Source organism: Paramisgurnus dabryanus, chromosome 15, assembly GCF_030506205.2.
Source record: "Paramisgurnus dabryanus chromosome 15, PD_genome_1.1, whole genome shotgun sequence".
In the NCBI taxonomy this organism is placed as follows: Eukaryota; Metazoa; Chordata; class Actinopteri; order Cypriniformes; family Cobitidae; genus Paramisgurnus; species Paramisgurnus dabryanus.
The window spans coordinates 30,585,679-30,612,862 of NC_133351.1; the positions used below are offsets into that span (position 1 = coordinate 30,585,679).

At 41.3% G+C, this 27,184-nt stretch overlaps 1 protein-coding gene across 1 annotated transcript in view; it reads left to right on the forward strand.

Annotated features, from left to right (window-relative positions):
- The window catches only part of vwa8 (von Willebrand factor A domain containing 8), a 144,909-nt gene that overhangs the window by 54,677 nt on the left and 63,048 nt on the right, over positions 1 to 27,184 (forward strand). Inside the window, exons 22-32 of the mRNA XM_065293037.2 lie at positions 2,445 to 2,580; positions 2,670 to 2,789; positions 7,668 to 7,873; positions 9,971 to 10,122; positions 13,205 to 13,313; positions 13,422 to 13,560; positions 13,828 to 14,015; positions 16,302 to 16,424; positions 24,253 to 24,317; positions 24,401 to 24,526; positions 24,662 to 24,771. Of these exons, the coding sequence (XP_065149109.1) occupies positions 2,445 to 2,580; positions 2,670 to 2,789; positions 7,668 to 7,873; positions 9,971 to 10,122; positions 13,205 to 13,313; positions 13,422 to 13,560; positions 13,828 to 14,015; positions 16,302 to 16,424; positions 24,253 to 24,317; positions 24,401 to 24,526; positions 24,662 to 24,771 (1,474 nt within the window). The remainder of the gene's footprint in view (positions 1 to 2,444; positions 2,581 to 2,669; positions 2,790 to 7,667; positions 7,874 to 9,970; positions 10,123 to 13,204; positions 13,314 to 13,421; positions 13,561 to 13,827; positions 14,016 to 16,301; positions 16,425 to 24,252; positions 24,318 to 24,400; positions 24,527 to 24,661; positions 24,772 to 27,184) is intronic.

Sequence of the window (27,184 nt, forward strand, 5' to 3'; positions counted from 1 at the left end):
CCATCATTTTTTTACATGACGCATCGCCGTGCCAAAAAAAAAGAAAACACAGTGTGAGAGGTTACTATAGGGGCTATCTACATGAACATTAAGGAGGATGGACAAATATAAACATAAAAGTGGGTCGGAGAAGTTAGTCATGAGTCAAAAACTACCCAAAACATTTCGTTTTTCATTATTTAAAAACCATCCTTTAAAGTAAAAAAGTAAAGTAAAAATATTTGACCACCTTTTTAAAAGTATATGTTTGTTAACAGTGCCAACAGGCAAGGTTGGGAGGGCCTTGGCTTAAGGGGGCCCGTAATTTTTTTTTTTGCATATGGGCCCGGGACTCACTTGCTACGCCACTGTCCTCAATTACTGTTTTTGCCCCATTGACTTCCATTATAACAATTTTACTAATCTTTGATAAGCCCAAGACTGTAAAAAAGGTTTAAAAAAATCCAGTCCACAATTACTTTTTATATTGAAAATCTGTAATTTTGTGTGTTTTTCCATCAAATCATTGACACCACTTATGAACTTGGCAATAAAATAGTTAAAATCATGGAATTTTTTGGAGCATTTGGTAGTTTTGATCAGTACTGAGGGCGATTAACAGATTTATGAAAAAAATTGGAAAAAAATATTCATCTGATACATTTTAACAGCCGTTTAATTTAGTGGCTTTTTTTGTACACGAACAACCTGAAAGGGTAGTAAATTTGCCCACGGTATATAGTTGAGTTTTTGAAACATTTCAAAGCATTTTCTCAAAATATGTGTAAATATAAGATTTGTCACCGAAAATCATTCCATTTGCTGAAACACAGAGAAAGTTGTGGCCAAATGAAGACATAAAAAAACAAAAAAAATGGCCTCAACAACCCACAAGGGTTAAATTTAAAAACATTGATGGCTAATTCAGAATGATCTCCACCATTTTCCATTTTGTCACACAAAAAAGGGACCTTGCGTACTTGTATTACCCTGCTTCAGACACATTACTACATTAAAGTCTGGTAGTTTGGATAAGAATTGAAGAAGAGGAGAAAAGCAGTGTTTCAATGCAAAATAGGACAGAAGTGTAATATAAGCCAGTATTTGGTGAGAGTAACAAGAGCTTCCAAGTTTAGGGATATGGGACATTGTTCATTACATCAGGGGACTAAAAAGCAGCAGCAGTGTTCGCAGTTGTTGTGACGGCAGTGTACACACCGATTGCAAATGTCGTCCTCAAGTCTGTCATTCATGTGAAGCTCTTGGCTGCTGCAGATCGTTGCTGTTTTTGCATTCTAGAACAAGATTTGTTTGACTTAAGATGCTGTCTTGCATAACAACAATTTGAAACCAAGCCCATTTATTTCATACACTCACCTACAAGCAGCTATAGGATTTATTCGATTTGTGGATGTGCACCATCTCTGTGCTTCTGTCCATCCTGTGATCCACTGGAAATCAGCAGTGTGAAGTGTAAACTTTGCATAGTGATATTTATACATCTATCAGCAGATGGTCCAGACCACTGCTCCAGCGAAGGACAAACACATCGCCAGATCACACCCGGAGGACACCCCAGCACAGACGAGGGAAACGACGTTAAAAATTAATGAATGACCTCAACGACAGTGTGTTATAATCCTCCACGCTGCCGTTTCTATAGTCCGTATGTTGTTTTGTTAGCGTGATGGTGCCATTTAGATACGTTGTTTGTGCACCAGGGTCGCGGGTGTTCTTTGGAAAAGGCTTTTAACGATGTCTCTGCTCAATGCAAGGTGGAAGGAGATGAAAAGCGGGCTGTGACTCCAAGTTTAGCCCCTTAATTAGCACCCAGCGGCAGCTCTTAGGGTATATAAATAGTCTTTAGGCTTTGAAGCTCCTTCTGATGTCTCATCTGATATCAATGCTTTCGAATGGTCATGCGTTGGGATAAAAGCAACTAGAAAACCCCTCTTAGGGTGGAAAATAAAAGATGCATGTCAGCTACATTGGAGGTATTGAAAACCAACTGACTATGGGTGTAATCGTCAGATGGCCATTAACTCACGCTCCTCTTAGATTTTATGTACCGGAAGCGACGAATATGTGTTGTGAGGCATCTTGTGCAATCGACTTTCTGATACACTGACAGCCTTGGAGCGGCACGCACACCTTAGACAGTCCATCTGATTAGCTGTCATCTGTAAATTGCATCATGAATAATTTTGGGGAGGGGGGGGAGAATAACAACCATAAAACAAACTGATCTTTGAGATCAATGCCATAAGCAGACCACCCACATATATACAGTATACCTGCAGCCTGATAAGCAACATCAGTACTTTTCGTATGCAAAATATTAGCCAGTCAATTACTGTACGTATAGAATTGTTAAAGGTACAGACTCAAAATTAATGTTTAAAGTAGCGTATTATATCTCTTTTGTGGCATAAAATGAAAATCTATGCTTGTGTGTTGATTTGAAGGTGAAAGCTGTGAAGATGGGACATATACTTGTCATAGATGAAGCTGACAAAGCACCAACAAATGTCACCTGTATCCTAAAGACGTTGGTGGAGAGCGGGGAGATGATCTTGGCGGATGGAAGAAGGATAGTGTCAGGTAAAACCAGCTGAGAGGATTGAACATATACCATGGCAAAGATTGATCACTGACAGTTTTAAAACCAGGGTTGTTCACATTTTCCACAGATCCATTAGAAGCAGCAGGAAGGGTGAATGCTATCCCCATGCATCCAGACTTTCGCATGATTGTTTTAGCGAATCGACCTGGCTTCCCGTTCTTGGGAAATGACTTCTTTGGAGCCCTTGGTGAGAGTCTTCCATAGATTGATTTGACACATGTACTTTGATCATATATGCAATTATATAGTATGCATGAGTACTGGATATAGTGCATAAATTGTATATCAGTCCCTTCAATTTTTGCAGTTCTGCGATCGCGGAAATGTCACATTTTGCAATCCTGCAATATTTCGCAAAATAATCATAAAATAATTGCAAAAATAATTGCAAAAATATTTTCAAAACAATTGCAAAATAATCGCAAAAAATAATATACAATATAAAATATTTTATAGACGGTTTCAGCAGTAACAACATAAACACGCGGCTTTCGTGGTCATCGCGTAACTTCCGGTAAACTCAGCTTAGAATAAATAACAACAAAGTCCTTTAAAGTAGTTTATTTATATAACAAGCAAAATAAACAACACGTAGATTACATAGGAATCCAAAACATTTGTTATTTCCGACGAGGTATTTGTTTAAGAGTTTAGTTTCAGCAACTAGTCAGACCATTAAACAAACAGAATCCGGAAATAAAGTTCCGACCAGACGCTTATCGCGTCATCACACGTGCGCCCGATGAAACGGTCTATACAAATTATATAAAATGATTTAATTTTATGTCATGATACTGTGTAGACAACATTTTTGGCTTTATTTTACTAACGCACATCTTCTAGCATGCACCACGCTATATAAGCTTACAAGGTACCCGCTAGGATGCAGGACTCATGTCAGGCCGCGAGGACCGCACGCCTTTCTCCTTTAAGGCTTGCACAACGCTAACATACACACAGGTCATACACAAATGTCCATCTGCGAAATTAGGTACACAGAGACGGTTATATAATCACAGTTTAGGGAAAAGGTAGTTTTGGACGTGTGTTATTGGATTCATGCATTACTTTATAGGTTTTTAAAGTGACAGCTGTTAGTGTTCATCAAGAAACAAACAGTATGTCATTAAAAAAAGCCAATGTTGACATTTGAAATCACCTAAACCAGTGGTTCTCAAACTGGGGTCCGGGGCCCCCAGGGGGGCCGCGAGATGGTGCCAGGGGGGCCCCAGTTTTATGACATTTTATAAAATACATTCATTTATCATGTATTCTGTGTAATTAAACCTAAAAAATTAGGCTACTAACCAACAGCACTACTTTGTATAACTTAATATGTTTTGTTTAATTAAAATTTGTCATAAAATTTTGTCATAAATTTTCTTTGGGGTGGCCGCGAAGAAATGCATCGTACACAAGGGGGGCCGCATGCAGAAAAAGTTTGTTTGAGAACCACTGACCTAAACAAACACACCCCTACCCCAATATAATCTGGACCTTCTTTTGATAGACTCGCCTCACACATACGCAACCCAGGCAACGATGTTGCTAAGTAGACACGCCCCTTACTGCCGATTGGCCGAAGTGTTTTTGGTACTCGGCCCGACTCTTTTTTCCAAAGTGTTTTTCAAAAATCATGCACCCCGCCTTTAAAGAACTGTATGCTGACTTTTTTTCTCCTATTTTTTTTTTCATTTGTTCCCTGTTCTTATTTTATCACTGACTGTTTACTTGATTATTTACTTGATAACTTACAAATTTAATATTGAGCATTTATGGTATCCCAGTTAGAAAAATCTTAAAGAGACCCTTTCATGGATTTCAACTTTTTAACTCTAGTTACAGTATAATGTAGCAGTTTTGAGCATAAAATGGATGTGCAGAGTTACAAAGCTCACAGTCCAATTTAAAGGAAGATATTCCCTTTAACCGAAGGCATTTTTAGTGTACTACAGGAAACGCCTGAGATGTAGTTCTACAGTTATTTCCATGACCTGATGACGTGGACGTGTGCATTTGAATAATGCCCGCCCACTAGCTGCTTATACCCGCCCACTTGCTGTTGTCAGAACTGATTTGTTAACTAGCCCAAGTCTGTTTGCTAACGGTATTGCGGAGTTATTGATTTCAGTATGTCTAGAAGAAGCTATTTTTTATGTGAGGGTAAAATAATATTGTACAGTATGAAGAGTAAGTGAAATAGTGGTTACAGTTTATGCAATAAACAGTTGCAATGCAATTCATTCGCACTGTACCCAGAAACTATTTCTCCTCTCATCATTTTTGTGATCACTGCTTCCTTAAACATGTAGAGGTCAAGGCTGTATTTGTGCAACGTTTGCCCCTAAAGGATTAATCTGTTCCTAATTTGTAGTGCTTTAGGATCACATTCACAACCAGTATACATTATTATGTGTATATTTATTAGTTGTGTACGATCGCAGTGCTGTGGAAAATATAACAAATAGTTAAAAATAATTAAATAAACTGACATCCTATATGTGAATTTTTCATGCGTATTTGCGCCATGATGTGTGGATAATTCAGTAAATCATACAAAACTATACAATGTTACAATGTAATCGTTTCAAATCATGCAGTGTTACATTGTAAACTTCAGACTAGGACTGTAAAATAGATCGTCTTTTGTGTGTGCACATTAAATGAAGCCTTTTAACGTACTGTAGCCTGCTGTATGTCTAAACTCAACCGCTGTTTAAACCTGTATAGCTCTAAATCGACAAGCAAATGCATAAACAATTCGTTTTATTCGGTGTATAAAACGAATGAAGCAGTTCTCGCTTATACAAACTGACAAGAGCCGCGCGTGCCGTGGTAAAAGTGTGGGTAGTAAGTGGAGAGAGACGGAGCTTCTATAAACCTCATAACACCTGATACATTTATACTCAGTGCTGTGTTTCTCAATAACGTTGTTTTTAATTAAACATAACGTCCTATGAAGACTTTAAAACCTTTCTCACTTACGATGTTAGCGGCTGCTGTCCATGGGAATGGTGCTGAATTGGTAGACAGCTATGTTTCTGGATCCATATTTCAAACAGGCATGTTTATACATATATTCATACTTATTTATAGATAGATTGTCTATTTAAAGAGAGTTAAAAATATTTTGTATTCACTGCGCCTTTTTGCAAGAAAGTATTTGGCTACCTTCATAATAAACTTGACGTTGTACAACAACAGTAGGCGCGAAACTATCTGCACGTTGTGTTAAATCCCATGCGCAACACTCAGATAAATGTAGTGTGTTTACACGAGAGAGTTTGGTCTGCGCTGCGGAGAACGCGTGTATGGTATTTTATTTGAGCTGTTTAGAAGGTTTTGGTGTCTGGACATCGACTGTGTTTATTATTATAAAGAAATTCTGCACCAAGGTTTGCCGTCATGCTTTTACACAGTGAACGAAAGTAACAGGTTATTATGTGACAGACAACTAGTCCAGTTCTCTTCATTAGGCTACAGCAGAGCTTCACCGAAAATGACAACAAGTGACCACGATCAGACTGCTGCACCTGTGCTCTCACTCTAGGGCTTTTCACACCTGAAATTGTTAACCCTGGGTTATTCTAAAACCAGGGTTAACGGAATCCTGGGTTATTTTTTTCATGTTTCACACTGTTCAAACTTAACCAGGGGTTAAGAGATAACCCTGGGTATTCATAATTTGACGTTTCACACTGTGCATTCCTAAACCCTGGGTCAGGAGTCTCCAACACAGTTTCAACACACCTGTCTGTAATTATCAAGCCTTGATTAGCTACTTCAGCTGTGTTTAATTAGGGTCATAACATTCTAACCCTGCTTCGTTTCACACTGCATGCGTTTGGCACCACAATGCGGGGTTAACACCACAAATGCGATGCTAACCCTGCTCCAGAGCAGGGTTTCATAACCCTGGGTAAAAAGCGGTGCTAACACCGCTTTCAAATTACAGGTGTGAAACGCTCCTTAACCCAGGGTTAAAAGCGGGGTTTAGAATGAAGATAACCCAGGGTTAAACGCAGTGTGAAAACCCCTTCTGTCTAAAAAGCCCCGATGTGACATAAAGCAGGTTTACATTACAGACACTAAATATCTATGCAGACACTTAAATGAAGAATTGTAATACACTGATTATTTATTCAGGGGGTTTACCTTTATTTCTGAATATGGAAAAATTACAGAGGTCTGAATTTTCGTGACCCTGTTGCTGCAACCACAATACATCCGAAGTGTAAGGTGGTTACAAATGTAGCATTGTGAAGCATCCTGCTCGATTCGTCCGTGGGAAGGAGTATCTGTTAGATTTGTTTCTTTCTGCAAACTCTCTAAATCTGATTCAGGCTCAAACTGCAAGGCAATAGCGATGCAATAGCCTACTAGAGGCAGTTTGATTATCTGTACACGCATGGGAAGCCTAAACCCGATATAATAGACATTTCGAACGCTACAAGGATTGACCAATCACAATCGTTTAGAATCCCTGACCAATCAGAGTATACTTGGCGTTTGTGGGGGTGGGGCTTTGAAGAGACGCCCTGCAATCAAGCGTTTTAGAGAGAGATGTTGCAAATATCTATATTATGAGAAAAATAATGCTTTAATTCAAACAACAGTATTGTGGTAGACCACAACAATAAATATATAAACTTTTTTTGTGGTCATTTTAGTGGCTCTTTAAATGTTTTTGCTAAATTTCAAAATAATTACCACTAAAAATCAGGCATTTTGATAGCAAAAATTACCAAAATCCTGGTGGGACTGATATCAAGAAGTCATTTTTGACAAAAACGAAGTTACTGCCTTTTGCAGTGCAAAGGTCAAAGGTTTGATTTACAGGGAACACATGCATAGTCATAAAAATCCTCCGTCTCAACTTATTGGTTATCATAAAGCTGTCAGCATAGCCAATAAATCTTTTCATCTTATCTGCATAACCTATTTGTTTCTATTCTGTCCTGGCTCAACTAGTATTTTCCAACCCTCCTTAATCCCCAGCACCACCTGCCTAGATCTGCTACAGGGTTTTTCATACCTATTACTAATACTTAGTTCATCCACTCAGGTGACATATTTAGCTGCCATGCAGTGGACAACCCCAAACCTCAGGCAGAGTTTGCCATGTTGAAACAATACGGACCTGACGTTCCTGATGCTATTCTCCAGAAGCTCGTGGCTGCATTTGGAGAGCTCCGGAACATGGCAGACCAAGGAACCATCACCTACCCCTACTCTACACGAGAGGTGGTCAACATCGTAAAGCACCTGCAGGTAATTCTGATGGCATTTTTTAAGCAAAACTGGAAAGTACTTGCAAACTGACTGCAATGCAACATCTGGGAAATTCAGATCTTAAAATTAGTTAATCTCCCATTCGGACATTAAGAGACTATTTTCCAAAATAAGCGACAAAGCGGACAGACACATTCTGCATAAGATCCCCAGGCTATATCAAATCTTAGGCCGAGGATGTCTCTTATTTTAAGAATTCAAACTTTGACTGATGTTTAATAGATAAGTGCCGGGAGGTTGAGTCTATGTAACTGTGGAAAAGGAAAGGTGCCTTGAGAGAGAGAGGGAGAGAGTCTCTGTTTCTTCATCAGCCCACTCACACCCTAATCTGACATATAGAGGCCACACTGCCATTCTAAGCCGCCTGTCTCTGGGGTTTAACTCTGCTGACATACAAACATGACTTACCAGCCTTCTGCCCCTCCTCGTACTGCTCTCGGAGGTGCAGATATACTGATGGAATTCATCTGTCACTTTGAATGAGGCATCGGTTGTCAGAACAGATTACCCAAACATCAATGAAAGCAAGCAGCATTTAGAGGCCTGCACTATTTAAGCCTGGACACGATTGAATACATTGTTACAGAACTCTTTAATTGGGGTGTGCACCATTTAGAACTAAAATTAGGGCTGTCAAAAGATTAATCGCAATACAACATTAAAGTTTGTGTTTGCATAATATATTTGTTTGTGTATTGTGTGTAATTATTATGTGTATATAAATACACACATACATGTATACATTTATACATTTAAGAAAATCAATTTGATACATTTTTATTATAATATAAATATATCTAACATATATATATATATATATATATATACATTTTCTAAGTAAATTTAAAGGATTAGTCAATTTTCTTAAAAAAAAATCCAGATAATTTACTCACCACCATGTCATCCAAAATGTTGATGTCTTTCTTTTTTCAGTCAAGAAGAAATTATGTTTTTTGAAGAAAACATTCCAGGATTTTTCTAATTTTAGTGGACTTTAATGGACCCCAACACTTAACAGTTTTTTTCAACGGAGTTTCAAATGACTCTAAATGATCCCAAACGAGGCATAAGGGTCTTATCTAGCGAAACGATTGTCATTTTTGACAAGAAAAAAAAATGCAGTTTTAAACCACAACTTCTCGTCTATCTCCGGTCCTGCGTGACCTAATGTAAATGCGTAGTGACGTAGAAAGGTCACGTGTTACATATATAAAACGCACATTTGCGGACATTGTAAACAATAAACTGACACAAAGACATTAATTAGTATCAATCCACATACGTCGGAACGGTCCTCTTTCTCCACACTTGTAAACACTGGGGCGTAGTTTCGCGTTCATCCTCTTTGACCTCTTGATGTGATGACGTATTGCGTGAGGTCGCACTGGCGCTTTTCAGGACGGGATCTAGACGAGAAGTTGTGGTTTAACAGTGCACATTTTTTATTTTTCTTGTGAAAAATGACAATCGTTTCGCTAGATAAGACCCTTATGCCTCGTTTGGGATCGCTTAGAGTCCTTTGAAACTCTGTTGAAAAAAACTGTTAAGTGTTGAATTAAGTGTTAAGTGTTGGGGTCCATTAAAGTCCATTAAAATTTGAAAAATCCTGCAATGTTTTCCTCAAAAAACATAATTTCTTCTCGACTGAACAAAGAAAGACATCAACATTTTGGATGACATGGTGGTGAGTAAATTATCTGGATTTTCTTAAAGAAAATTGACTAATCCTTTAACCCAATTTTGGGTTTGTGCTGAATATACCCAACAGTGGGTTGAAACAACCTAATATCTATATACAATATGCACAGTAATATAATATAATAAGGTATTTTTCATATGACACACTGTAATCTTAAATAAATAAAATCTAACAGCAGAGAGCTCTCAAAATAATTTTCATGTAAATGTTCCTGTAGACAGATTGATAAAACACTGCATTAGCTTGCAAAGGTCATGGGTTCAATAATTATAAAGCGCACCTTGTAACCACTCTAAATGCATAAATATAAATGTTTTATATATAAATTCATGATTATGAATTATTTTGTGGGTTAACACTGTCCCGAAATTTTCCAGAAATTTCCAGATGAGGGCCTGGCCAATGTGGTGAGGAACGTGTTTGACTTTGACTCCTATAACAAGGACATGCGTGAGGTGCTGATCACAGCTCTGCACAAGCATGGCATTCCAATCGGAGCCAAACCCACCAGCGTGCACCTCGCCAAGGAGTAAGAGCCTTAGCATCCATGAGAAATACATAATCATGTTGTTTCTTGGACTTGTAAAAATGAAGTGCATCTGTTTCACATGGTTTTTAAAAGCGCACACTTGATCAAATGTACTGTTTACGTTTACCTTAACATGAAGTGTGCAATTTCTGTACCACTAGTGGCATCTAGGTAGTCTGAACCACAGTGTTCCAACAGTATTCAAGTTTAAGGTTAAAGGGCCTATATTATCCAAAATCCATTTTTACAAGGTGTTTTGATATAAACGTGTATTAACACAACAACCTTACAATGAAAAAAAATCTACCCTTTCCTTCTTTTTCAATCCCCATTAAATCAAAGCAATCTCATTAGATATGCTGTTTTGATTCTCTTGTTAATGTGATGTCGCACAAACAAAGCCCCGCCCACAGTCACTGACTGACTGGTTAATTTTACCCAAAAAAATTTCTTAATATGTTTGTTAGCATTTTGGACATGCTATAATCAATTATCTGTGGGGTATTTTGAGCTGAAACTTTACAGACACATTCTAGGCACACTTGAGACTTATATTAAATCTTGTAAAATGAGCATAATATGTGCCCTTTAAAACACTCCCCACACCTGTTCGAACAAATGTAGTTTTTCCAGCTTTTGCTGTACTTTTGAACAAACATATTGTAATTTTGTTTGGAGATGCTAACTGTACAGAAATGATACACTTCAACTTGAACTCATAAGCTGCTAATTTTAGATTTAATAGAAACTTTCACATCTATTTAAAGAAAGCATACAAAGAAAAACTCATATGACAAAATAACTCAAATGAATACTTGAATGACAGGCGTTATGATGGGTATGATTTAACTATATATATTTAAGAGAAAGTTCACCCAGAGGTGAATATTGAGCCGTTATTTACTCTCCCTTTGTCATTACTGCATATTATCTGTTGTTCTTAAGGCATACAAATGGATTGGGTGAAAAGCAAAGTAAAATATATTATTTTGTTCTTGATCTTTACCTTGTCTTTTTCTGATGACGAGTAAATGATGATTTAATGTTCATTTTTGGGTAAACTGTTTCTTTAAGGCATCATCATTGTAATTTATAAAGTTTTCAAGCGCATTTCAGTGCTTCACTATTGTAAAATGTACACTTTTAATAAAGGAAAATATTTGTTTCTTCTGTCTCATATTTGTCTTTATTCACTTGCTTATAAGTGCAATTTTGCCATCTTTCCTAGTTAAATGTTTAACAAAATAAAAAATGTAATGAAGAAACAAATATTTTCTGATTATTTTAACTCATTCTCCACCAGCCATTTTTTGAAAAGTTGCCCACCAGCATTTTTTTGTGATTTTCACAAAAGTTTCACAAAATGCCTTCCAGGAAATTCTTATTCTAAAAATATATAAACAAACAAATATATAAAATGAAAGAACAGACCCCCTGCTTTCAAACAAACAATAAACTAACAAACAAAATGGAAAAAAAAAATTTCATCCTATCTATATATTTTTCTCTTATATTGTTTTGGTTTGTCTTTTTTTCAGATTTCTTTCGAATGCTATTTTGGGGTTAGGAAGAACCAATAAATACAATAACTAAATTGTTTTCTAAGAACATGAAGCGGTGTATTTTAGGGCTTGGTATTGGCAAGGGCCTCATAAAACGATACGTATCACGATACATGGCCCATGCTACAGTGTATCACGATACGATACGGTGCTGTACGTTGCATGTTACGATACATTGCCATTCTTTTTCTTTTTTTAACAAAAATGTAAAAAATTGAGCTGATTTTTTTTACTTTTTTTAAAGCCAAAGTGCGTACACACGAAAGCTGCAGGTTTTTTTAAATTTTCTGTCATTTTTTCACTCCCGCTTACTTTTGAGAAATTGGCCATATATGACAGACAACTGGACAGCGACAACTACAGCAGCGGCGGAGGAGGTCATTTGACGCACACAGAGGGATTATTACATTTTTAAAATACCAATAGTAGAAATACACTATCGTGAAAAAGTATCACGATAGTTAGCTGTATCGATATTTTTGCACAGCCCTAGTGTATTTGTCCATGTCCAAGTACCCCATGATTTACTCACCCTCAAGCCATCCAAAATACATACTTTGACAAACACAATTTGAGTTATTTTAGTAAATGTCCCTGTTCCAGCAGGGGGTGCTCATCCTGTGGTCTGTGTGGGTCCTAACACCCCAGTATAGTGACGTGGACACTATACTGTCAAAAAGCACCGTCTTTCGGATGAGACGTTAAATCGAGGTCCTGACTCTCTGTGGTCATTAAAAATCCCAAGATGTCATTTGATAAAGAGTAGGGGTGTGCCCCAGCATCCTGGCCAAACTTGCCCATTGGCCTACTATTCATCCCCATATATACAAAATCATTGGCTATATCACTCTGTCTCCTCTCCACTAATAAGCTGGTGTGTGGTGGGCGTTCTGGCCTAATATGGCATCATTCAGGTGGATGGTGCACATTGGTGGTGGTTGAGGAGATCCCCCATTCATATGTAAAGCAATTTGAGGTCTGCAGAGAAGCGCTATATAAATGTTACAAATTATTATTATTTTATTTATTTTTGTTCTTCCAAGCTTAATACAGTAGTAATAGAAAACAGGGTCTAAAACTTTTAAGCCCAAAAAAGTACATCCACCCTCCACAGTAATCCACATGGCTCCAGAGGGTTAATAAAGGCCTTTTGAGGGCAATTGATGTGATTTTGTAAGACAAATATCATATTGGAGCCTATATATTGGATCCATGTTGTCACATTGTGTTTGTCTATTGTTGTGACCTAGATGATGATCAGATCACATTTTATGGCAAATCACTGTATCAACATATCAACTATCACTGTAAAGTAGAACACTGACTGTGCATGCACAAGAATATTCTGAAATTATCAATATTTGATCAATATATCATATTTATATAAACCCACATGAGCCTGACTACCATAACCAGATCAAGCCAATATTTAGATTGAACCTCAGATTTAATATCTCAAGTCGTTTCTCACACGTGATTTTGTAATGCAGACAGACAAATATCAAATGCCTTTTTCCCAGGTTACCATTGACAGACTGTAAGATGGCAGGGTACTGGACCATAAATCAGGGAGCCAATGCACGCCGAAAGCTGTTGTGTCCAACGGAGTCCCGTCGGATAGATATCAAGGTATTATGAGCCTGTCCTTTTAACAAGCAAAGTAAACAATACATACACAATGTGTTTATATTAGGATAATAAACTGTGGTGCAAATTTTTTATCTGTGGTCTCTTCAGGGCCCAGTGTTTTTGCGAGTTCAGAGTTACCCCACTGAGAGGCATGAGTCCAGATCTATGAGCTTCACTGAGGAACAGGCTCACTGGCAAATCCCTATGAATGAGGTTAACATCGTCTGTGATGTCACCACTGCTAACGGTATGCCACGACATAACATCTCACTACAATATATACAATCTAGGGGTGAGCAGCATGACTAAAACCTTTATGTGGCGGTAATACAATCCTAAATCCTTAAATATCTGATATTTTTGGTTTGGTGTTTTTAATCCAGTGAACACAGTAATTCACCCAAAACCAATGTGCTTTCAAACTACCAATAAACTAATAAATGGTGTACCAGAATGTTGGTTGACATTTTTAACAGTATCTTGGAAGTGACTTGTGTGTGTTTTTGTGTCCTAGATTCGATTTATGTTGCCACATGTAACCCTGTATCGCTGTACGCCATGAAGGAGAAAGGAGACTCTGTACAGTGTATTGAGCTATATGACATATTTCCTCGTACCATCAGCGGTGTGTGGCAGCCTTTCGTCTCTGTGGCAGCACTGGGCAACCCGCTGCAGGGCCAGCTGGTGCTGCATGAAGAACAGGTGTGTGTGTGTGATCTTTAACCCGGCTATTTTACACCAGGCACCGCATGTAAAAGCATCGCCATCCACTTGATGTCATTATCGCTCCATTTACAGGTATCACTGACGCCCCGATGTTTATCTGAGAAACACACTCTCTAAACATGGAAACAGAATATCATCAATAGATGCATCATTTCCATCAAACCCGAGAGGGAAAACAATGGCTAATAATAGTCAATGGCCACAGATGAAAACCATTTTGAGTTTGCACCATATTTTAATGGACGTCGTTGTTATGTTTCAAAGCATTATTCATTCATGCTTGACATTTTCTTTTGCATTTTAGTCCCATTTTCTCCCCTCAAGTCCACTCATGATGTTAGTCAATAGTCCCTTTCACACATACAGGCCTTACTGGTAAATTGATAGTAATTTACTTAAATTACTGTGCGAAAATGATTTTTTTTTTGTACTGTAATGGACCCAGGTTAGTTTTAAAATCATTTTCATAATCGATTCAAACCATTTTTGCTGTTAGGGCTGATAATTTTTTTTAAAATTGAAACTAACATACCTATTTCAAAAATAACCACAAAATACAGTAACACTGGCATAAAAAAATTATCTGTGGTTGATGCCTATTTTGTACACCGAAAGTTGATGTCAAATAAATTACAGTGCAGCACATTTTATACATTTTCTTACAAGTCTGTCAGTTATATTTAGGCTTTGTAAAGAGGATTGTATTGAAATGTGCACACAGTCACCCTCATTTAAAGGCGCAGTGTGTAAATTTTAGCTGCATCTAGTGATGAGGTTGCGAATTGCAACCAATGGCTCACTTCACTTCTCTCCCCTCGCTTTTGAAACGCACAGAGAAGCTACGGTAGCCGCCACCGGACACACATGTCATCTTCAGAGACAACTTAGTAAAAAAGTTTGTCCGTTAAGGGCTTCTGTAGAAACATAGTGGCACAAAATGGCGGCTTCCATGTAAGGGGACCCTCAGTATGTAGATAAAATGTCTCACTCTAAGGTAATAAAAACATAACAGTTCATTATGAAAGGTCTTTATACACCTCTGATAATATAGTTTTGTATATTATTTTGCATTTCTGTCAAGAGATCCTTCTAAAAAAATACACACTGTACCTTTAAAAATAAATGTAAATACATATCATGCTGTATATGTGAATTACAAATATACGTAGATTACAAATGTAATGACAATTTATATAAAATACGTTTATCTTTGTTTTCAGAAGATTTTAAAACGAAACACACAGGGGTGCGGGCCAATTAAATGCAGTCTTATATATTTCTGAGCTTGGACAGCTGTTTTAAACTGTAGTAATTGCTATAAGTTTTACTGTAGTGAATACAAAAGTTATTTTAGCAGAACTCTCATTTTCTATTAGTTAACTAAACGAAAAAAATTTGTAACCTTTTCTCATTATTCCTTTTTAAGTAGGATATCAAATGAGTAAAACATAAAGTACTGTACATCTAAAAGGAAAACACCACAATTTTTCAATATTTTACTATGTTCTTACCTCAACTTATACTAATAAAAACATGCCTATCTTTTTTTATGCATGCACTTAATCTTTGTACAGCGCGTCGTGAATGTGTTATAATTTAGCCTAGCCCCATTTATTCCTTAGGATCCAAACAGGGATGTGGCGCAGTCACATCATCACTCCTGACTTCGGAAGTTTGAGCGAGAGGGGGAGTAGTCAGGAGTGATGATGTTACTGCGCGCCGAGGTCGAAGTGCTGCAAACTAAGTACTCTTCCGCCATACAATATAGTTCTCATTTTTTATTCGCTTAAAAAAATCGCCACTTTTTATTTTATGCCACCATACTTACTCGTGTAACTACTCATGTAACATGTTAACATGGAAGTGTTTGGTGGCTTCTAAATGCATTCTTGTTTGGATCCTAAGGAATGAATGGGGCTAGGCTAAATGCTAACACATTCACAACGTGGTGTGCAAGATTAAGTGCACGCATTGAATAAAGATAGATATGTATTCATTCGTCTTGTTGAGGTAAGAACATAGTAAAATATTGAAAAGCGGTGGTGTTTTCCTTTAACGCTAACTCAAAACTTGCTTACACGAGGTGAAATCTAACATAAGATTTGACTGTAGCTTACGCTATCGTCCATATTGATAAATGCCAAGTCTTGCGTGGAAACAACCGTACGCATAATTTCTGTTGTACCTTTACAAACATTATAAGTGGTCTGCAGAAAGTATTTTTTTTAACCATATGTGGACATGATTTTTTGTGTTCTGCAGGGTAACACATTACTGCATCTGGATCTGGTAACTGGAGCTGTGAGAAGACTGGCTCTGTCTCAAGACAAATCAGAAGAACCAGTACGAAAAACATCAAACTGGTGGAACAACAAAGACAGTCAGGTGAAAATCTATTTGAGGAGATGCAAAACGCTTAGGTTACTCGCGTAACCCCGGTTCCCTGAAATAACGGGAACGAAGCATTGCGTCAGTTTGCTGACGCTATGGGGGAAACTCCTGTTTACTCCATGATTGAAGGCTATTGGTTAACGTCTGTAGAAAATACAGACCAATGACGTTTGAGCCCGCGCGGGGGCGTGACACACGTCCCTATATAAGCCGGGAAAATACGTCAAGAGCTCATTATTATTCGACTGAAGCGTGCAGCCGAATAACACTCGCTGCGTAGACGTTTGTAGCACGGCCAGCGACGCAATGCTTCGTTCCCGTTATTTCAGGGAACCGGGGTTACGCGAGTAACCTAAGCGTTCCCTTTCAATACGGTTCACTTCGCATTGCGTCAGTTTGCTGATGCTATGGGGGAACGTAATCCCATCCCGCCGTGCATACACAACGGACTGAGGTGCCCTTACCGGAGAGACACTGCATGTGGCCCTAACCCAGCGTATACATAGCTCTAGCGAGCGCAAGTGTAAGCACCATATATGAGACAGTAATACGCATACAGTGAAGTTTCTAAACGCACCATGATGCATATACAATAGAGCACGAGACGGCAGGTTCCCTGAGCGCGCCGCGAGCTGTGCATGATTTATTAATAGGTAGCCATGACGGTGAGCTCGCAGCGCACCGTGAAGGCATACAGAAACGCAGTCGCGTGAATCATTAAGCCGATAAGACCTGTGCTTGTAAGGCAGGGACATCCAGGCTGTAAAATCTGCAAACGTAGACGGCGAGGACCAGCCGGCCGCGTTACAAATGTCAAAGATAGAAATCCCCGTAGACCAAGCCCAAGATGAAGCCATACCCCTCGTGGAGTGAGCTTTTAAACCAACTGGACAATGTTCATTCAGGGAGGCGTAAGCCAAAGCAATGGCTTCGACGATCCATTTAGATAGCCTCTGTTTAGTGAGCGGCATACCTAAAGAATGTTGCGCGAAGCTTACGAACAGCTGATCTGACTTGCGGTATGAGGCAGAACGGTCCGTGTATATTCTTAACGCTCTGACGGGGCAGAGCGTGTTCGGGGTTTGTTCGCCATCCGTCGGCGGGAGGGCGAGAAGTGAAACCACCTGAACTCTAAATGGCGTGGTCAAAACTTTAGGAATGTATCCCGCTCTCGGTCTAAGGATCACTTTGCTATCATTAGGACCGAATTCCAGACACGACGGGTCAATTGAAAACGCATGTAAATCGCCCACTCGTTTAACCGATGCCAACGCCAGGAGGAGAGCGGTTTTAAACGAGAGAGCGCGCAGGTCAGCCTGCTCGAGGGGCTCGAAAGGGGGACCGCGCAGCGCTTTCAGAACCATGGACAGATCCCAAGACGGGACCGTGTTAGGTCGCGGTGGGTTTAGTCTGCTAGCGCCTCTGAGGAATTTAATGATGAGATCATGTTTTCCCACGGTGTGACCGGCTATAAGGGTGTGATTCGCCGTTATCGCCGCCACATATACTTTAAGCATCGAGGGCGCGCGACCGCCGTCCAGCATTTCCTGTAGAAAGGAGAGAATATGCTCCACTTCACAGGTGTTTGGGTTTAACTTTTTCGTCGTGCACCAGTCAGAAAATATAGACCACTTTTGAGCGTAAAGGCGCCTGGTAGATGGGGCCCTAGCTTCAGTTAAAGTATTTAACACTCGTCCTGAAAGGCGTGACGGTTGCCGTTCAGAGACCAAACGTGTAGGTTCCATAGCTCCGGCTGTGGATGCTATATCGTCCCTCTCGCCTGAGATAAGAGGTCTTTCCTCAGCGGTACTGGCCATGGTGCTGATGTTTTCAGCTGCCATAGGTCAGGGAGCCACGGTTGATTGTGCCAAAACGGGGCGATCAGAATCATCGCGCATTTCGTCTCTCTTATCCTCTGAAGGACCTGTGGTAACAGAGCCACCGGAGGAAAAGCATACAGAAGACACGCCGGCCATGTTTGCGACAGGGCATCGTGGTGTCTCGAGAAGAAGATCGGGCAATGCGCGTTCTCGTCGGATGCAAACAGATCGATCTCCGCTCGGCCGAAGACGGTCCATATTTTCTCGACCGTCTGAGGATGCAGCCTCCATTCTCCCGGCGGCGGACCGCTGCGCGAGAGAATGTCTGCACCCGTATTGGCTACACCCAGTACGTGAGTCGCTTTCAACGAACGTACGTTCCCGTGAGCCCATAATAAAAGCCGTTTCGCCAGCCTGGATAGGGAGCGAGATCTCAGCCCTCCTTGGTGGTTTATGAACGAGACCACCGTCATACTGTCCGACCGCACTAGAACGTGTTGATGTTCGAGTTTCGGTCGAAAGTGTCGTAGCGCTAAGATAACCGCCCACATCTCGAGGTGGTTGATATGTAGCTGAGACAACTGGTTGTTCCACGCACCGAAGGCGGGCTCGCCGTCGCAGTGAGCGCCCCAACCCGTCGCAGACGCATCCGTAGTCACCACTTTCCTCCTGCTCACGGAGCCGAGCTCCGTGCCCGAGAGGAAAAGGTGAGGGGATGTCCATATCGAAAGCCCTTTCACGCAGCTGTACGTGATTTTGATTAATAAGCGGCCCGACAACCAAGCACGGGGCGGAACTTTCGCTTTCAACCAAAACTGAAGCGGTCTCATGAACAGCATTCCCAACGGTATTAGTGGGGATGCTGCTGCCATCAGACCCAGCATTTTTTGGAATCGTTTGAGAGGGAGATGTGAACCCGCTTTGAACGATGCCGCCTCGCGTCTGACCGTGAGCGCGCGTTCCTGTGTAAGCCATGCCCGCATCTTTAACGAGTCGAGCGTCGTGCCTAAGAACGCGATTCGCTGCGTGGGGGTGAGCAAACTCTTCTGGAGGTTGATTTTGAACCCTAAATTCTCCAAATGCTGGAGTACAACGGTCTTGTGCGCAATATTTTCCCTCTCTGACTGGGCTAGAATAAGCCAATCGTCAAGGTAATTCAATATGCGGATGCCGCTCTGTCTGAGAGGGGCGAGAGCCGCATCCGCACATTTGGTAAATGTGCGTGGTGCCAGAGATAATCCGAAGGGCAGAACTTTGTACTGGTATGCTGTCCCGTCGAACGCGAATCTTAGAAACGGCCTGTGACGTGGTGCTATCGGAATGTTAAAGTAAGCGTCTTTCAGATCCACTGATATGAACCAATCGCCTGGTCGAATTAACGCCATGATTCGTCTGGCTGTAAGCATTTTGAATGGCCGTTTGGCAAGAGCGCGATTCAAAACGCGTAGATCCAATATCGGTCTGGGGCCGCCGTCTTTCTTTGGAACGAGAAAATAACGACTGTAAAAGCCTGATTCGCTTTGATCCGCCGGGACCGTCTCTATCGCGTCTTTTAGCAATAAAGAACGCACCTCTTCCCTGAGGATCTGCATGCGATCGTCTGGGACAGTGGTGTAGAGAACGCCGCGAAACCGGGGTGGTCTCCGAGCGAATTGAAGTGAATAACCGTGTTGGATTACGTTTAGAATCCAGCCCGGCATACCGGGTGTGGATTGCCAAACGTGAAGTTTGACGGCGAGCGTCGATATGCTTATGGACGTTAAGCCGTTTGTGTGTGTGTGTGTGTACAGAGGAGGAAATTTGCTCTTTTTGTGAAAAGGTAAAAATTTGTTTTTCGCTGTTACAGCGGGGGGTGTCCAGCGCCCGAGGGGACTGAAACACGCAGAACTTTCGAGGGCGGGCCGGCCGAAGCGGGACCAGAGCCTCTTTTCCTCCTCAGACTCTCTTCAGGGAGGCGGCACCGGCGTCGGGTCCAGCGTGATCCGGGGACGGGGACCGCGGCGTCGAGGCGGGCCAGCCGGTCGTGCAGGACGCTGGCGCTTGACCTCCGGTTCAGCTCTCTGCTGGGGTTGAGCTGGTGCTGGCTTAGGGCGCTGAGCTGGCGGCGGTTTTGGGCGGCCGGTCTCAGACGCTGAGGCAGATCGTTTCGGTAGGAAATGCCGCATGGCTTGCGACGATTTCTGTGCCTCAGTGAAGCGCTGGGTGAACCCCTCCACAGCAGAGCCGAAGAGCCCTGACGGCGACACGGGCGAGTCAAGAAGGGCAACCCGATCCGTATCCTTGATCTCCGTCAGGTTCAGCCACAGATGTCTCTCCAGAACAACCAGGCTGGCCATGGCTCTTCCTACAGCCTGAGTGGCGACTTTAGTAGCGCGAAGGGCCAAATCAGTCGCACTGCGCAGGTCTTTGAAGGTCGACGGGTCCGGGCCTGCCTCGTCCATGTCACGGAGGAGTTTTGCCTGGTACACCTGCAGCACCGCCATCGTATGGAGAGCGGATGCGGCGTGGCCGTCGGCGGTGTAAGATTTGGACGCCAGGGTTGATGTCAGACGGCAGGGCTTTGACGGATGGTTCATCTTCGCTCTCCATCCGCCGGCTGAAGATGGGCAGAGATGGGCGGCGACAGTTTCCTCGAGTGGCGGCATCTTCGTGTAGCCGTGTTCGTCGGCGCCGTCCACTACGGAGAGGACGTGGGAGACGGCGCTCTGAGCTCGAGTGGAGTGGGGAGCACGCCAGGATTTGGTGAGCTCCTGGTGAACCTCAGGAAAGAACGGCGCCTGCCGCTGGCGGGATGATTGACGGCGCCCGGGCTGCAGAAACCACTCATCCAGCCGGCTGAGTTGAGGCTCTGACGGCGGCGACCACTGAATGTTGAGCTCCGCTGTAGCTTGTGTCAGGATGCGGATAAGCTCAGAGTTGTGAGGACGCGACTCGGTTGGTTCCTCAGCGGCGGCGGCGTGGGTGTCGTCATCCGAAGCCGCCCAATCCTCTAACTCCTCAGAGGATGACATCATCTCCAAATTGTCACCGGACCCAAAGGAGACCATGCCGCTAGCACTCGGCAGGGGGCGTTGGTCCTCCTGGACGAAGGTGACGGGATGACGGCGGGGAGACAGAGCACGCGGGGGATGAGCCGGCGTGGACTCGGTCTCGGGGCGTCTTCCAGCTTCACGGCTCCGCTGCTGTTTAGGCGGGAGAGCACGGTAAGCCTTCCTTTTAAAGAAGTCGAGGCGGGAGCGCAGCACTGCGATTGGGAAGGAGCTCGCAGTGGGCGCAGCCCGCCTTGGTGAGTACGGCCTCAGCGTGGGCAGGACCCAGACAGACGACGCACTCTTTGTGGAGATCCTCCACAGGCAAAGGGGCTCGGCATGAACCGCAATGCCGAAGCGACATTATCTCAACGCGCTTCTGCTCTTTAAGTTGAAATTCGCTCTTTTATCGTTCACCGGAAAGCGGCAGGGGAACACGCTGGTGTGTAGTTGTCCGCTGCAGTGCTTAGATCGACGGCGAGTAAGGGCTTCTTCTTCGGAGCAGCGAGAAGGTTCGCGCTGAAGGAGAAAAGTAATGAGCTCTTGACGTATTTTCCCGGCTTATATAGGGACGTGTGTCACGCCCCCGCGCGGGCTCAAACGTCATTGGTCTGTATTTTCTACAGACGTTAACCAATAGGCTTCAATCACGGAGTAAACAGGAGTTTCCCCCATAGCGTCAGCAAACTGACGCAATGCGAAGTGAATCGTATTGAAAGGGAACCTGTATGCACATGACATGTTTTCTTGTAAATTATTTTTTATCAGGCTCTTATGTTTAGGTCCAATAATTTCACTTTCGTGGCAATGAAAAGTTATTAGCCTGTGATTAAAATGCCCTTCTTTCCACAAATCTCACTTTGACTGCACACAATTTTGACTGCAAAATCTGAATAATTCTAAAAAATATCTCCAGTCTCTCTTCACTGTCCTTTCTGGATAAAGGTAAAAGGCTTAAAACTTCGGTCAATATCCTAATTAATATTTCGATAAACCTCCTTGGTTTTCTCGCACCAGTTGAGGAGAACAATTGGAGCTTTCCAATTCTTTCATGTCTCCTGGACGTTTAAAAACTGCTGGGTTTCTGTCCTGGGATAACAGGAAGGATCATAGTACATCATACATTTGTCAATGTCCCTTGCTTTGGCATTGTCTGTTTTTCTACTGGAATCTTCAAATTCTTCTTCTGCAGAGTCATCCTCTGTAAAGGCTGATTTTCAACCATCTGGATCTTTCAGACCGACTCCTGTACCTCGCTCTCATTTTCCTACTAACAAAAGTACCTGTTTGGCTTCATCCCACCCTCCCGTGGTTGATGGCGTTTGGCCTTCACCTCATCGGCAGAGATCGTCTTTCCTGTATATTTCACATACATACTCATTTTCAACATCAAAGTCCATCAGAATGAGTGAAGCTGAGGCAAACACTGAGGTAGCTCAGTGGCTGTGGCTTTACCTCATCATGTACACGAATTTGGCTGGATGATCACCATGAACAATCAATTTCCTTTCCAACAATGGCTGATGTATGGAGAACAGTTCAGCTTCATCTTGTGCTGAAGCTGGGTTTTGAGGAGCTTGTATTGACTGCTGAAAGGCCCTGTCAGCCAGCAATGGCTTTTTCACCAAATCCAGAGGTCTGATCTTGACAGCTGGAGATATCATGTGTCTACAGGCCCTGTGAGGCCTAATTGGTTCTCCTACTGATGGCAGGGGTATTATCAGAGTAGTTGAGGTTCGAGGGACCCAGTTAACCATCACTGGTTCTCCCGCTGATGGCAGGGGTCTGATATCATCAACTTATAGAGTTTTTTGAGAGGCGTCCCCAACTAGTACTTCTTTTTGAACTGATGGCTGAGGTCTGATCTCACCAGTTGGAAGTCTTGGGTATTGAGACCTTGTTGGCTCTTCCACTAAAGGCAGGCACTGATCACACCAGCTTGGGTTAGAGGAGCCCTGTTAACCATCACTGGTTTGGTCAAGGGTTTGATTCCAGTGACTAGTGTAGAAGAAGAGTGAGATGTTCTTCATCTTTCTATTGACCTTTTTCTTTCTTCTGTTTCTCCTGCTTCATTTTTAAATAATGAATCTGAAATATTAAATTTTAACTTAAATAGAATTTTTTTTGTAGATGTTGTATAAAATATCCACAGAAATCTGCTTCTCTTGGTAAATTTGAGCACAAGTGCTCTGTCTTTCTATCTGTCTATCCTATAGCTGTATTGTATAATGTGTCTGTCTGTCTGTCTGTCTGTCCGTCTGTAAATTTCTATTTATTTGTCTGTCTGTCTGTCTGTTTGTCTCTTTCTTTCTGTCTATTTATGTCTATCTATCTGTTTGTTTGTCTGTCTGTCTGTCTGTCTGTCTGTCTGTCTATCTCTGTCTGTCTGTATGTATGTCTTTCAGTCCTCTACCTATATTGTACAATGTCTGTCTGTCTGTCTGTCTGTCTGTCTGTCTGTCTGTCTGTCTGTCTGTCTGTCTGTCTGTCTGTCTTTTACCTATAATATATATTGTCTTTCTATCTCTCTCTGTCTGTCTGTCTGTCTGTCTGTCTGTGTCTGTCTATCTCTCTCTGTCTGTCTGTGTGTCTGTCTATCTATCCATCTATCTATCTATCTATCTATCTATCTATCTATCTATCTATCTATCTATCTCTGTTTGTCTGTCTGTCTGTCTGTCTGTCTGTCTGTCTGTCTGTCTGTCTGTCTGTCTGTCTGTGTGTGTGTGTGTCTGTCAGATTGTTTTAGACATCATTGCATGGTTGAGTGGTATACTTGATTCTGACAGGTCATTTGTGCCATGCAGCTACATATAATACTTGAAAAAAGTGTTTCTTGTAACTCGCTAAGCATGGTGAGAGTAAATGGCAAGTTTATGGGGTTGAATTCCCAGGGAACAAATAAATTGATCAAATGTATTTATGTGTCTTTGAAATGTATAAAGTCTGGACTTGCTTTTTTGTTGCCAATAGCCTGGATACAAAATGTGTAAGGAGTTTGCCCACAAGAACTGGCTTCTCTTCTACAAAGAAAATGGGTAGGTAACTCTCACCTATTATTGTGTCCTATGCATTACTCAGTCATGTCATACTGATTAACACTTTGCTTTATTTAAAACAGGAGTGAGCTGGATGTTGTTGATGTGCTAGAGGGTCAGATTCACACCATCTCCCTCCCCATTAACCTGAAAGCTGTGTTCCTGGTGGCTGAAGACCGCTGGCTGCTTATCGAGAACCAAACTGACAAGTACTATTAAAGCCAGAACATTGACTCTCATATTTTAGTACATAACACACAAATCACATGTTTATATTTTAAATGCTATATAATCTGCTTCAACCAATGTTATTTCTTCAATTTAATTGCTTCCATCATGTGCAGGAAATTCATGTTGACAAAGCCTATGCACATGGGTGCTGAGGACACCAGCGTGTGCCAGCTGCACACCATCACTGAAGATGCTGTTAGCACTGGCTTTGGCATCAGCTCAGGTGAAGAACTGTCTAGAGTATTCACTTTAAAGGCTTTTGCTAGCCTCAGTGTCTATTAGGGGTATGACGAGACACTTACCCTACAAGATGAGAAGAGATAGGGTTCAAAAGGATCAGATGAACTATATATGATGGATGATACTAATGTCTTGATTCCACAATTATTTTACAGTTTGTTTTTAAAGGGGTCATACGATCTTGTGAAAAAGAACATTATTTTGTGTATTTGGTATAATACAATGTGTTTGCGTGGTTTATGGTTAAAAAACACATTATTTTCCACATATCGTACATTATTGTTGCTCCTCTATGCCCCGCCTTTCTGAAACGCACCGATTTTTATGAAGCTTATCATTCTGAAAAGCATGGTGTGCTCTGATTGGCCAGCTATCCAGTGCTATAGTGGTGCTACATGACCCACGTATGGTTCTTCATATGCGCTATATAGCACTAAAAATGGTTCCTTTATAATTAAGAGCCAAGAACCACTTTTAGTGCCATTTAGCATCGTTTGTTTTTAGAATGAAGATCAGCTCCTGAAGCACAGCGTCTCCACGACTGCGGCAGCAGCACTACAGCAAAAATAAAAGTTATGCCTTCTTGCTTTGTGTATACATTTGGGTGGTGTTGTGCAAATCTTGCCACACAGTGACGTACTGTAGATATGTGGGGGCGTGTTTGAATGATGTGTTTCAGAGGCGTGGATGTGTTTTTAATTTAAGAAAGAATATCTCTGTGGGTTTGGGACTTAAATCTTTGCGACTTTATGGATCTTCTATATGCACAAACCGTTTTTAAAGGGGACATAGCATTAAAAAAACTGACTTTTTCCATGTTTAAGTGCTTCTATCAACCTAGAAAATGTGAAAAAGATCAACCCAGTAACTCAGTTTTGATAAACCATTCTCTGCAAGCATATGAAAAAATAGCTCATTGAAATTTGGCTTCCCTTAACTCTTTCACCGCCAGCGTTTTTAAAAAAAGTTGCCAGCCAGCCCCAGCGTTTTTCATGATTTTCACCAAAGTTTAATGCCTTCCAGAAAATGTCCTTCTTTAAATATATAAACATACAATATACCAAATGAAAGAACGGACCCTCTGCTTTCAAACAAAAAAAAAAAACGTTTCATCCTACCTTCAGTGGTTCTTTTGCAATCAGCTTTTGAATATGGGTAGGTTTCTGCAAAAACACCACATTTTGAGCAAAAAGCAGAGATAATTAAATTTTTGTGACGGACTTTTCATAGAGATCCCATTCAGAGCGATCTTTAAAACAGACACGGACATGCAGCAGCTTGCCATAGGGCAATACTTCCGGGTTAAAAAAGTTGCGGAAGGGCGCCACCTGGTGGCTAATAGCGGTATTGCGGAAAGACGGAAAATCTCGTCATTGGCGGGAAGCGTTTTCTCTTAATTGACGAGATATCTCGTCAATGGCGGGGAAAGAGTTAAAAGGGGAACTTATTACACTAATACCGCCCCTTAATCTGCACTATCCAAACACGGCTCTGCCATTTCGTGCAGAGAGAAAAAATTATTGACAGTACCACCATCATTGCAAACAGCGTTTATATTTCATCAGCTCATTTGCATTTAAATGGACACACCCAGAAACGGCCCATTTTGGTCACACCTACAAAATGGCAATTTTAACATGCTATAATAAATTATCTATAGGGTATGTTGAGCTAAAACTTAACATATGTACTCTGGGGACACCAAAGATTTATTTGACATCTTAAAAAAGTATTGTGATATGTCCCATTTAAAGATTTGAAATAGCAGATGAGTTAATTAAATTTTTATTCATTGTTCACTCCACCATCCAACACTTCAGTTTAATAAAGTTGCCAGTATCAGTCTTTGAGATGAATGAGTGTCATAAAGTCTAACGCTTAGTGGGCATCTCAAGTATCAGGCATGCTTCAGCTTTTGTTGACGTCATTATGAGCATTTTGATGACACCAAAAGGTCCCATCAGCAGGCTTAGGCATCTTAATCAATTTGAGCTTAGCAGGGTGTCACCAGAAGGTCTAAATAATGACCAATTAAACAGAAGTATAAAGATAACAAATGTAGAATCATGGTAGAAATGTGTAAAACCCTTATACAGTATGTAACTTTGAGGGACACATTATTTCTGTAAGAGGTCAGAGCAGTGATTCTGTTTTTGGTGATAAACCTCATCATTATTAAAACAAAATTTCAAGCCACCTAAAGGATGCAAGCTGAGTTTCTAAAAGCTGTAAATTGAAACTTAAAATTGCAGTTATTTGTGAAGTATTTTCTGTAAGTGCGTTGTACTTCTGCTTAAAAAATGTACAGATTAAATGCTACTGTGCATTTTAGCTATACATTTTTTAATAAGTATGTGTGTCCTTTGGATATCGTACCCATGACCTTTACACTGTTA